Here is a 13,810-nt window from a genome sequence, read left to right as displayed (position 1 = left end):
TGGCATGTTAGGGTGATCGGAGTGCTGGTCAGATCGGGGAGGTGAGAGGTTTCATATCAGGGCGTGATGATGCGGAGAGTTTGTCACGTTGTGGTGGAGTTCATCTGTGTCCATCTGTAGGAGGAGAGTGCGAGTGGTGGGCGGCTGGGTCAGCAGCTGGCTAGTTGCAGTCTGTGGGTGCTGTAGGCCGGCGTCCGTGGGTGCTGTGGCACAGCGTCCGTGGGTACAGTGGCTCGGCGACTGGACGAGCTGTAGGGCGCGGTGTCTGGGGGTGTTGTAGGGCACGGCGTCTGGGGATGCTGATGGCTCGGTGTCTGGAGGTGCTGTAGGCCCGGTGTCAGGAGGTGCAGAAGGCCCGGCGTCAGGGGGTGCAGAGGGTCAGGCGTCAGGAGGTGCCAAAGGCCTGGTGTCAGGAGGTGGTGTAGGCTGATGTCTGGAGGTGGAGTGGGCTAGGTGTTGGCACAACTTAAACAAATGGGAACATGGCTGACAAAAGCAAATTAACACATGTTGTGTAACACAAGATTTGCATTAAAGTGGTTGTTAAGGCAGAAGTTTTTTTACTTTACTAGATTCTCTGCAGTAAGGTAAAAAGCCTTCTGTGTGCAACTTCCCTCACAACCCCCCCAATATTTACCTGAACCCAATCTCGATCCAGCAGTATGCACAAGAGACCAGGCTCTCTCGACTCTCTTGCTCCTCATTGGTTCAGATACAGTAGCAGGAGCCATCGCTACTGTCAATTAGAGCCAGTGACCAGGATTGGGGGGGGGGGGCCAGGGTTGAGCTCTGTTCTTTGTGTCTTATTGACACACAGAGCAGGGCTCGGGAGCGAGCACTCATGAGTGGGGGGGGGGGGAAAGGGGGGTGGAGTCAGGAGTGCTGGCGGAGGACCTGGAAAGAGGAGGATCGGAGCTGCTCTATGCAAAACTGTTTACAATCACTTTAAGCTAAATCTTTTTTCTTGAGGTTCTTTCCTATGACATGCATACAGGGGCATATTTACCGCAAGACAAACAAGTCTTCCGACTTGGGTGGCATTTTTCATGGGGGGGCGTGCTATCCATTCTCCACCACCACACACTGCAGAGAGCTCCGGGAGCACCGACCCTCAGGGCTGCCTACTGCCTGGCCGGCTCACTGCATGCCTGGAGTTGTAGTCCTTCCCCTGCCCCCGACCCGCCGCCTCCAGAGGAGAAAACTACAATCCCAGCAGGCAGTGTGGGCCGTGGCTAATTCGCCTCTGCTGTCACAGACAATGTGGCTCTGAGGAGGATACATACCAGCAATACATGCACCCCTCTGCCAGGCCCGGTGAGTGATCTCCACACTACTACTTTGTATACTATGGGGGGGGGGGGGGAGCTGACAGATACTGACTGGAGACTGCCAGGTGACTGACTCCTATCACTGACATCACTGACTGACACCTTCACACCTCTCATATCACTGACTGACACCTTCTCATTGCTCATACCATTAACTGACACCTCACTGCTCACACCACTAACTGACACCACTCAGACTACTGACACTTTCGTGCTGCTCATACCATTAACTGACACCTTCACACCACTTATACCACTAATGACACTTTCACACTGCTCATACCACTGACACCTTCACAGAAAGATGTGGCCGAACACTAAGTTCTTCTCAGCAAGTGTTGGTGCCCTAGAGACAGCGGGGGTGCACTGGGGAGGGGAAAACCTAAATACACCACTGCATGCATATATAGTACTACCTGCTATGAATTTTCTTCTGTAATCTGTTTACAAATGTGGCTCTCCTTATTTATAGAGACTCAGATACAATTATCATTTAGTCATTGCAAAAGCTTGTGTTGCTTTCAGCTGGTAACTTTTAAGCCATGTCTTACAGAAATTTGCAAATGTTTTGTGCCCACTAGTTTTTTTGTTCGTTTTCCTGCTGAACTTTGACTACACATATTGTTGGTTTTTTTAATGCTGAGTGATGGAGAATAACTGCCTTGATTTTTCTGTGGTCTGGCTTGTCAGAGTATTTGGAAGTCAGTGTAGCTGTTGTGTGGAAGTTCAGTTATCACATGTAAATTTGTTTTTGTCAGCTTCCTATGTAGGCTGGTTTTTTGCCACATCCCAAAACCTTCTAATAGCATAACTTGGTGATATTTGCCCTAATGCGTTCTTTGTAAAAAATCTATACAAATTAGTAGATAATTGAGGTTCTATAAATATATGATTGTATGACAAATAATGATGTTGGTGATTATATTTTAATCTGTTCTTTTGTTCTGTTTTTTTTTTTCTTTATTCCTCCAGAGGAATTACTGTCATCTCAAGAGAAGTCACCTGGTACCAAAGATGTGATCGTAAATGTAGACTATAGTAAAAAGGCTGAGGCAGAGTCTTCGAAACAGTTCTCAAGTGACACAAGTCCCATGATGAGAAAAGGTATCCACATCATGTGTGAAGTTGTATTTGTTTCTATTCCATTGAGGGTCATAAGAAGTCGTTCACATTTTGGGGTGTACTCCTGCCTACAGAAGGGTTGCACACTGGCAAAACAAAGACTGTAGACTAAGCCCGCCACCTACCACCAACATACCTCGTTTTTTTGCTATTATCCTAGGAGGAGGATAACCATGTTTTCTTCAGCTCTGCTGTATAAAAGACTAACCTATTTTTATTCGCACCATTTTTTTTTTCTTCAAAATGTTTTCTTCAGTCAAGAATTTTCTCTACATCACGGGTAGGGCTTGGGTGTTTGCCTGCAGGTATCTGTGGAGGCGAAAACCTCAGCCTTGCTTTTGGAGTGCTAGGTCTGGACCCTGCTGGACTGGACATTGTGGGAATGGACCTGGAAAAGACCTTTGGGCACTGGTTTCCACGTAAGGAGCTTTCCAGGCTCCATTCTGGTAACAAGTTAGCGGCAGAGTGCTTTCAAGGTCCAGAGCCTAAAGCTTTGCGCTAGCACTTGACCTTTCTCTTAAGACTCACTTCGTTGCTGGGCACCTTTTGAATTTACCACTTCCTGTCAGTTTTCTCAGAAGGAAGGGCTTAATGCTGACATCATCTGCTGGGTAGTGTTGTGTGCACGTTATCCACGCCAGATTTCCTGCAATACAGTGTCAAGGAAACATCTTGCTTCTGCTTGCAAAGAGCCACATAGAGCTCCAATCTTCAGTCTGTTCCTGCTGCCTGTCTACAGTGACTTTGGTCACCTCAGGTTGTCTGGCCCTCATCTACTACCAACTCTTTGGGTTTCATGAGTAGCTAAGGTTTTCACTCGTACTCTAAGCCCTAAGTTGCCACATGATCGCAACATGTCTGATTCTAGACACAATTGGAAAAGCGCTCAGTTGCCCTCAGCTCACATTCTGCTAATGATCCTACAAGAAGCCCCCACTATTGGTGCCAGCATCTGCAGCCTAGAATCTAGTTACCAGTCTATTCTGTCATCAGAGTCCTCTTTAGCTCTGCCAGTTGTTCTGCCCTTTTAGGCTGAGGTTTCACTACAGTTATACAGAACTTTATGGGTCACCATGCTATTTGCTGACTACAGAGGCCACATGAGCACCTTCTTCTGCAGAGCCTGATTGTTGTATACCCAATAATAAACACACATTTTTTTTTGCTGGTAAAAAAAATGAATTTATTATTATTATTTTTTTTATTAATGCATTGTACCCATGATTAGCAGGTCCCTCAGACTGTCTGTGTAGCTGTCTGCCCATACCTCCGATACAGACAGGCAGTTACACAGTGACAGGAAGCTCAGAGAAGCCTAGAGCTATCCATACTTGTAGTTTTCCCATTCACAGAATACTGTGATGAATGAATGATGCAGCCAGGCGGGGGAGAAGATCCCCTGGTATCTGTCAAAACAGGGCATTGGAAGGGAGCAGAGGCCAGTGCATCTGTAACATTGTGAATATAGGTGTACCATGTTACAAAAGGTGAACTTGTCCTTTAAGAGACTTTTTCTACCCTTGCTGATGCAGTGCACACCACTCTGAGACTAAACCTCCTGCTTCCACAAGTGCTAATTCCAGTCTTTTAGGGCCCCCGAGGTTGCAATGCTTATTAGCTTCGCACCCACTTGGGGAGTAATTTATAAAAAATTGGCTTTTTGTTGCCTGAAAAAAGTGACTGCCATAGCGGTGGAGGGTGCACCTCTCTTTCAAGCTGAACTCCATGCAAGCCCTATTTTAATACATTTGCAATTTAAAAAAAAATCCCCAATACAGTCTGTCACATGTGTGCCGCTTCAACATTTAAATCTTTTACTTCCATTACCCCTGCACAATTCAGTAAGTTACGTCGATAGTACTGAGGTCACTGTTGGTCACCTGTCAGCCACGCCATTCACAAAATGTGTTGCATTCTTTTCAATGCACACAGGCTGCACTTTGATTGGAGAAGGGAATACTGTGATGTTCATCACCAATCATACAGCACCTTTTTGATTTTGAAAATAATAGGGATGCTGAGCAACCCACAGTAATTTTTGCATCCGGCGGGACAGTAAACCTCAGCACCAAAAGTTTGGTACTTAGAGCTCTGTGCAGTGTTAATGAATCTAAAGATATTAACCACAAGCCTACAGGGCACTTATACCCCCTTCCTGCCCAGGCCAGTTTCCAGCTTTCAGCGCTGTTGCACTTTGAATGACAATTGCGCGGTCACTGTACCCATATGAAATTTTTATCATTTTTTTGTGACAGAGCTTTATTTTGGTGGTATTTAATCAACTCTTGGTTTTTTATTTTCTCTTAAACCAAAAACCACTGAAAAATTTGAAAAAAAAAACAATTTACAATTTTGTAAATAAGTGATTTTTCTCCTTCACTGATGTGCGCTAATGAGGCTGCAGGGATGGGCACTGATAGGCTGCACTGATGGGCACTGATAAGGAGGCACTGGTAGGTGGCACTGATGGGCACTGGCACTGATGAGCACTGACAGCTGGCACTGATGGACACTGACAGGTGGCACTACTGGGGCTACACTGATCATCTGGGCACACTGATCATCAGTGCTCTGATGATCGGTGTACATGTCCCCTCCGCGGAATGCCGATTACCGGCTCTCCTCTCGAGCTGTCAGCATGACAGCTCGAGAGGAGAGAAATGCCGATAACTGGCATTTCCCTGTTTGCATGTGATCAGCTGTGATTGGACACAGCTGATCACATGACTGAGCCGACATCTTCGGCTCTTTCCGTGGATCGGTGATCCGCTGTGTCTGAGGGACACAGCGCACCGCCGATCGCTGCGCGCTCCGGGAGCCGCGCATGCGTGGTTAGAATGGGAGGACGTCATATGACGTCCTTCCAGAACGAGAGAACCACCTTGCATTCGTCATATTACTATATGGTGGGCGGGAGGTGGTTAAACAACAAAGCAGCAGCAGATAAGGTCACCCTGATTACTGGATTATATTGATAGTGTCATTAGTGGGCCTTGTCCAAAAGCAGAAAGAGCTTCCCGGTGATGGTTTGCACTGCCACCTTTATGGTGGCTTCTACGCAGCACTGTTGGGTGGATGACAATTTTAAAACTCTTACTCTTTGTTATGGATAACCTGTAGTAAAAACTTAATTCCAAATTTTATCTTTTTTGCTTGATTGTTTGCAAATAATTATCCAAAATAAAATCTAAGTATATTTATCTGTATAACTGTATGTCTTACAGTATATGTTTAGTTTTACCATTTAAAATGTTTTCATGTTGTGGAGTAATTTTTTTACTGTCTACAGTTTCCCTGCCTGTCTTTACTAATCACAGGTGTACACATGGGGTTGAATGAAATATATTCGCATGTGCTAAAGTTTAGAGTGAGTGCTTTATGGAAGGAAATGGTATATCTTGTATTACCATTCTCCACTAACTTTAGAGTTCAGAGAACCTATCTGTTTGGAGTTTGTGAACAGAACTTCTTACAAAACAAAACCTACACACACACTGCATGGCCTAAATCAGTGGTCTCCCGACTGTGGTCCAGGGACTGGATGCAGCTCTTTGCTTGCCTTTATTAAGCCCTTGGATCACTATTCCTCCCACTGATGCTAGGCACTATTCCTTCCACTGACACCAACAGTGGGGCACTATTCCTTCCACTGACAACAAGGACTTTTCCTCCCCTTCATACCAACAATGGGACACTATTTCTCCCAATAATGCCAATGATGGGGCATTGTTTACTCCCATTGATACCAGAGCATTTTCTACTCTCACTGGCCACAGTCCAGTCCCCTCAAAGTCTGAAGGACAGTAAACTGGCCCTTTGATTTAGGCCAGGGGTCTCCAAACTTTGTAAACAAATGGTATTTACCCCTTTTTTGTGTGATGTAACCATCCCTGCCCCTTTTGGTTTATAATTGCTTCTGCAGCAGAGGGCACATAATTTTTTTTTTTCCATTGTATTTCTTTTCATACATAGTGAGGCCAAGGGAAACCCCTTTTATAAGAGCTGAAACAGGTATCCATTGTGGAAACTCAAGTTCAGATATCTCAATTGTCAAAGTCTGAAAGAAACCAAAGAGTAATACACATAACTATCCTGTACCAAAACTGAAATAACCACGTGTGGTGGACTAAGGCCCTGTTCATACCTTTACGGTTTACCACATGTTAGATGTTATGTGTCAATGAACGTGCACAACTTTGCAATTGTATTTAATGGTGCTAGTTTACATATGTACCCTGTGTTGACCAAAAAGCGCAGATCCATTTTTTATTGCATTAGTGTATGTTCTAAGCCCTAATGGCAATGGCAGCACATGAAAACGTGTTTCTAGCACATGGTAACCACCCACAATCATAACAACCTCAGCTGTATTTACTATATGATTGGTTAACAGAACCTAAAAAAAGTAGCAGAGAATGCATGAAAGTATGTTAACGCACATAAAAAGTGTGTTAAAACTGCTTGACGACGGAAAAGTGTGAACTGAGCCTAAGAGTTTAAGGTTACCCTTCTTTTTTGCCTGTGTTAACATAGCTAAGCAAAAATAACATTTATTTTCATTTTTCTTTTTAAATAATATCCAGATGATGAAGACGATGGAAAAACACCTACACAACCTCTTTTGAAAAAAGGCAGGCATTATCACTTTTGTTTTAGTTACATCCCTTCTTAGTCTTAATCTTTTCTTTATTTCCTGTATCCTTTTTGTATGTTTAAGTGTTTTCTGTGAGTTTTCTTTTCTTGACCATGACACACATTTCACTGTAGGATAGAAGTGACACCTGGACAGATGACCAAGACTTTTGGAAAAAAGATACATTTGTAGTCGGTAATGAGGCAAAAAACCTGACTTTTTTTGCAGGTTAAGATTTTTTTCCCCATTTTTAGGGTTTTTTTTCAGTATTTAATATATTCTACTTTTTGAGGCTCTCTCCTATTGTATGTCTGTGAACAGGCTGAATCAGATTTTTAAATTTATGCTTTGCTTGAACAATGAGTTGAAACTGGAGCATGGAATCTTTTAGTGTAGGTTATTTTAGGATGATTGCATGTATGATTATAGGTAAAATGAGTTAAGCAGGCCCTCTGTGTTATAGATTTTACTGACAAGCCCATTACTATTGAGATTAGATTTGCTAGTCTTTCAGGATTTAACAAATCAGAAGTAAAAAAAAAAAATACCAGGGTACCTAGGGTCTTTTTTCAGTCTTTACACAAAGGCAGTGCTCCAGTTCATTGTATCTCATCCCTTCCAATAGAACAATCTATGCTTCTGATTATTATTAAAGGACACCCTCTACGAGTGCTTTCAGAAAAATGTGTGTACTTCACCGATAATTTGACCTACCTTTCCTCCACTGAAAGCAAAAATTGGACAGAAGTCGAGGTGGCATATTAAGGGGAGGGAGGCCCAAGGTGTAAAGATTTGGAGATACTAATCCTTTGATAGTGATCCATGTTTTGTTACTCTTAGGTTGTAAGGTCAACCAGTTGTCTCAGCATCAGGTGCTGATGAGCATTATTTGTAATGGCGTAAGAGAAAAAACTGATCATAAAGACATTATTGTTGGTTGAAATTTAGGTGCTGCGCCATTTATCTGTAAAATACTTCAATGCAGGGCAAGTACATGAACTGTTATGTCACCTCAGCGTGCTTGGGTATTAAAGTTGTGACTGGAGGATTGGATCAAGGAGACCCATTTTGCTGTAGAAGAAAAAAAGAGAAGTAATCTTGGCTGTGTTACGAGACAGACAGTTCACTTACTACTTCCTTCTTTTTTCTTCTTTTGTGGTTAAAAAAGAAAAAAAAAAAATGTTGCGGTGTATGTTGTTTTATCTTTGTATGTTTTCTTTGCAGACTCCAAAGGACAAGGTGTAGCACTGAATTCTGCAGACCAGAGACTTCTGGACGCCAGCTTACAGTTCCAGAGAAAACAAGGCAAAAGTACCATTGATGTGTGGTGGCTCTTTGACGATGGAGGTAGCTATATGAAGGGTCAAATAAGATGTATAATAAGAATAAAATATATTACTTGCTTTTTTTGGAGACCACCTTCAATTCACTAAGGTCACAGATCCAATGCATTTTATAATATGCATATTATGTTAAAGATTTTTGTATTAATATTATTATTAATAATAAACAGTATTTATATAGCACCAACAGTTTGTACAGCGCGTTAAACTGAGAGCAAACCGTACAGTTACAATACAGTTCAATACAGACGGAATCATAGGGCCCTGCTTGTTAGAGCTTACAATCTAAACGGGGAGGGTCAAGTGATACTAAAGGTAATAGCTGTGGGGGATGAGCTGATGGAGAAAATATATGTACAGTTGTTAGGCGGAGGCAAGATAGGCTTCTCTGAAGAGAAAAGTTTTCAGGGATCACCTAAAAGTGGACAGATTAGGAGATAGTTGGACAGTTTGGGGTAGGGAATTCCATAGGATGATAGAGGCTTGGGAGAAGTCTTGAAGATGTACATGGGAGGAGGTGACAAGGGAACTAGAGCAGGAGGTCTTGGGAGGAATGAAGAGAGCAATTTAGTTGCTATTTTGTGCCTAGGTTAGTGATGTAGCTGGGGGCCAAGTTGTGGATGGCTTTGTAGAGAGGGGTAGCAAACATTGAATCGTTGGTAAGGTGGATGAGTCTTGTAATAATTCAAATGATGAGCTACTACATTGGTTGTTTTTTTTGTTTTTTTGTTTTTTTTTTAAATCGGACCTCAGGTACCTACAGCAGAGCTTGTTTTGAGGGTTTCCCTTTCTCGGAAAGGTGTATGGTAATTACTGATTTCTTGAACAAGACTATTGTTATCCATACACATGAAATAGCAGGCTGATAATTTCTTAGCCAAGCAATTGTTCTGTATAAACTTGGGAGCTAAAAGTGCACCATTTTCCTTTGGCCTAATATACACGTTTGTGCTGAGAAGATGCATCTGGTTGTATACAGCCACTATTCAGGCATAATCTTTCCAGCAAGCTCTTTTGACAAGTGTTGATCAAACCACTTGACTTTTATCAAATGGAGCAGGGCCAACCATTGAGAGAATTTTTGGACGGTTCATCAGCCAAAAATCACTTGGTGTTTGGCCAGCTTTATCCTGTTTTGCTACACAACCTCATTTAAATGGTTGTAAAGGTAGAAGGTTCTTTTACCTTAATGCATTCTCTGTATTAAGGTTATAAAAAACCTTCTGTGTGCAACACCCTGACTTCTTTTCTTTTTTTTTCTTTATCTTACAAGGGAGGGGCCTCAATAATTTATAAGGATTTGCCATCCTGTTCTATTTTATTTTTCGCCAACACTCATTTTATTTGCTGAACTTGTGTTCTTCTTAACTTGTAATAGTATCAAATTTAATATGGCTAATGGCCATGATAACTCAGGAAGTGTCCTGTAGGCAGGGGGGCAGTTTATAATGGGATGTGCATGTAGCACTTTCAGAAATTGCTTGCCATTGAAAACAGTGCTGAAGCAGCTGGTGAGCTTGGACCACTCTCTCCGGCAGTAATACACAGCAGGTTCTGTAGAGCTTGGCTTGAGAACAAATGTTCAGAGATGCTCCAGCTGATCAGATCACTGTTCCTGTTCACTGTTTGAGTCCTATTCAGTTTCATCTGATGCACGGTTTGACCTCGTTCCCATTGTTACTCCCTGAGGAAAGATTCAGCTGTGTTTTGCAGTTGATTGATGCTGAACTTTTTCTGAGGGGTGCAAATCTGTGCTGCTTATTGATTGTTGGAGACTGTTTTGGTTAGAAGAGTGGCTAGAGGGATGTCATGAACATTATACCAGATATTGCGCGTATATGTTGGGGTTGACTAAAAAGCACCAGCTGCTGTCCATGTTGAGATCACATGTTTACATATGTTCCATTTGTTTTTCTTTAATGACATCCCAACCAACCTTCTTATTTTGCTTAGGCCTTACATTGCTGATACCTTATCTGTTGACTACAAAAAAGAAGTGGAGTGATTGCAAGATCCGAGTTTTTATAGGTGGAAAAATAAACAGGATAGACCACGACCGCAGAGCGTATGTGTTCTTTTGTTTTTCTTTCTATCTCTTTCAAGTTCTAGTTTATTTGGCTTTATAGTGCTAATATATATGCCATCTTTGATTGCCACACAGTCTTGTTTATTATTATCTTCTTATTGTTTCATTGCCATTGATTTGCTGCAATGTTTTCTTTAAATGACACTGTATGATAACAGTGGCAAAAAGTCATTTTGATTATCTAACACTTTCCAGTCTTTTGGAAGGAAGCTTCAGTTTTCTATCAACATTTACTACCTAAAGCCGGCCGTACACTTATTGAGATTTGCCCAGGCCTGCATGGACTGGATGAATTTTGATTGGATGTGTGGGTTCCTCCACATAACAGAGATTGGTTGTTTAAAGCGGAGCTCCACCCAAAAGGGGAAGTTCCGCTTTAAGGACTTCTCCCCATTAAGAATTGGCACCTTTTTTGGGAGGGGGGGGGGGGAGAGGTACCTGAATTTGACAGGTACCTGCTCCCACTTTCGGTCCAATCGCCGGTGTCCTCCCTCCCTCCCTGTAGTCTTTTGGACGTGTGACAGATCCCAGAAGACTACAGGACCATTCATGACGCGCATGTGCAGTGGGTACCCGGCTGTGAAGCCGCAAGCTGTCACAGCCGGGTGCCTACCATGAAGATGCCGGCCTCCTGGAATACAGGACGGCTGGTGAAAAGGGCTGCAGGGGACACACCACGGGACCGAGGGACAGGTAAGTGTCTGTTTTTTAAAAGTCAGCAGCTACAGTTTTTCTACCTGCTGACTTTTATTTTTTGACAGGGTGAGTGGAACTCCGCTTTAAGCTGTTAATGGTAAATGTTCTCTCTGGAGGTACCGCTGTCAAAAGTTCCTGGCAGGGGGGATTCCTCCATACACCCTGTTAGTTGTCTAACGTGTATACTAGTGAATGTAAACTTAACCAAGAGTCTCTCTTATTTGCTCCCTTTCATCTTCTAAATATATAATTGAAAGTGTTTTATGTCTGTTTTATAAGTGCAGACAATGCCTGTACATTTTGCCTTCCTGTGCTCTCTGCTCCTGCACAAGTTGGGATTATGGAGATGAGGAGGGGTGGAAATGAGAGGTCTGTGTTCTGTATAATGCATCAGAAATAAAATGTGCAGGGCTGAAAACACGTACTTTGGACTTCAGAGCCAAAAATACACATTGTTGTAATGTCAGGAAAAGCTAGGAGCTCACTATATCTCTGGCACATCAATGTATTATTTTTCTGTACTTGCAGAGTGTTTAAAAGGATAAAACATGGTGAAGGTGTGCATGTGTTGTAGGGATGTACAATATAATTTTTCCTTTTTTGCCTTGATATGTGCTGTAAGCGATAAAACTACCATATCTATTGCCCATAGCAACTAGATTTCTGTTGAGTGGAGAAGGAACTTTGATCAACCGTTGTAAATTATTGCACGTTCTTTAATATTTACAGCAAACAGGTGTTAATTAAAAAATTAACACTACTGTGAAAGCAGATGCTGCAAGGGGCTTGCTCTGTTATATTTTTGGGCAAAAACCTTTTTTAATGCCCCACTCTGACCTGTTTAGTCTGTTAAATGAGGTCATAAGTAAATGGGGACAAGCCCTGCGTAGAGATAATTGAAACCAGAATCAAAGAGGCTCAGAGGCTCAAGAATTTTCTGGTTAGCAGTGGTAACGGCTGTCACTTGGTCATGTGTAAACATTTGAAATGTCAGGAAGCTTTGCTTTTTAATATACCAGGTTTGCCTTTTCAAGCTCACCACATTGCAGAATTGAGGTAGCGATTAAAGCCCAAGCTGGGAGTTAGGCAAAATTTCCCCTTGCAGGAGGGCCCCCCGCACTGCATCGGTTACTTATTTGTTAAGTTTAGGGGTTCAGAAATGAGGAGTAATACTATACTTACTCCTCGCTGCTGCAGGCTTCCTCCATTTAGGCAAACTGCCTCATGAAAACGTTTTTGTAAGCTGTGGTCACAAATGTTCCTCTTCATGTACAATGCATTGCATGTGAGGATGCTGTCAGGGAGAAGAGAACAGTGCTGAAGCCTGCCAGAACAAATTATATGGTAAGCAATAGAGCTTCTTCCGATGTCCCTATGCTTAATGAGCAATTAACCCTTGCAATGCTGGGGGCTCCACTGCAAGGGATGATTTTGTTTGATTGCCGAGATTTAAAAAAAATGTTCTAATAATATGTATGTCTGTACTGTATGTCAGTTCTGGAATCAACTACAATCCTTCACTACCTATGTGACAGTGGTCCCCAATTCTTCCTGCTGTGCTGTATCAAATACACATTTCTTGTGTTCACAATGTTGCATAGGTGTATACGATTATTCATGTATTTCTACTGCTGCATAGCAAGGTTGAGCGGGAGCCTGAGGTCCCTGACATGGTGTGCGTGATTGTGGTGGATTTTGCAAACTATTGCAGGAAATTTTTAATCACAGTAGGTTAAACAAATATGAAACGTATGGCTCTGTCCTAAGGAATAGACTTCTTAGAAGCTAAATTTAAGCTGGACTAATGTAATCCAATTTGTCCGTTACCACTGCCAGTATTTATGAACCATTAAATTGTTATTCTTGTTTGAAAAGTGTGGGAAAAGCTGCTGTTCAAAGCGGTGTCTTACTAAGAGCTTAAAGCAAAAAGAAAAAATCCTTTTATCACCAAAAGATCTTTTGATGAAAGGGAAGATGACTAAATTATGACCTAATCAACAATAGGGCAAATAATTTGTATCATGAAACTGACACCCAAAGGGCAGCACGTATTTTTTTTCTTGTTACATACTGTACAATTGGATAAAATGACAAGGTATATTGTGTTTACATGGAAAAAATTTTAAGGTGTTCTTTTAAAGCTATAGCTCTATCATGTTATATTTTTGCTTTATGTTATTTTAAAATCAGCACAGTTTTTCTTCTTACATCTAATAGCTGTTCTCTGCATATTATTTATTACAGGTACTTATATAGTGCCATCAGTTTACCCAGTGCTTTACATATATTTTTATATTCACATCAGTCCCTAACCCTCAAGGAGCGTACAATCAAAAGTCCCTAACCTACATTCATACATAAATGTACTAGGGACAATTTAGACAGGATCCAATTAACCTACCAGCTTGTCTTTGGAGTGTAGGAGGAAACCAGAGTCCCCGGAGGAAACCCATGCAGCCACAGGGAGAACCTGCGTATGCATTTGTGTAGTTATTCTCAGTGCATATGGGGATTTACATGTGACTTGAATAAATCTGTCAATATTGTGTATGCAACAGTATGGATTTAGATGAGCTTTATAGAAATGTATAAATTCTTGGAG

The 13,810-nt window shown here is 42.0% G+C and overlaps 1 protein-coding gene across 2 annotated transcripts in view; it reads left to right on the top strand.

Moving 5' to 3' along the window:
• Nucleotides 1-13,810, top strand: part of SLC12A2 (solute carrier family 12 member 2) — a 189,107-nt gene that overhangs the window by 152,228 nt on the left and 23,069 nt on the right. Inside the window, exons 21-24 of one of the 2 annotated variants that reach the window (XM_089677750.1) lie at nt 2,301-2,432; nt 7,034-7,081; nt 8,308-8,430; nt 10,380-10,491. In XM_089677750.1, the coding sequence (XP_089533876.1) occupies nt 2,301-2,432; nt 7,034-7,081; nt 8,308-8,430; nt 10,380-10,491 (415 nt within the window). The remainder of the gene's footprint in view (nt 1-2,300; nt 2,433-7,033; nt 7,082-8,307; nt 8,431-10,379; nt 10,492-13,810) is intronic. The other variant, XM_089677757.1, reaches the window with a different exon arrangement.

The sequence above is a fragment of the Staurois parvus genome, unplaced genomic scaffold, assembly GCF_062004578.1.
Source record: "Staurois parvus isolate SC_StPar_1 unplaced genomic scaffold, SC_StPar_1.0 ptg000014l, whole genome shotgun sequence".
In the NCBI taxonomy this organism is placed as follows: domain Eukaryota; kingdom Metazoa; phylum Chordata; class Amphibia; order Anura; family Ranidae; genus Staurois; species Staurois parvus.
The sequence above is the reverse complement of the archived record's forward strand: the minus strand, read 5'-3'. Positions and strand labels throughout refer to the sequence as shown.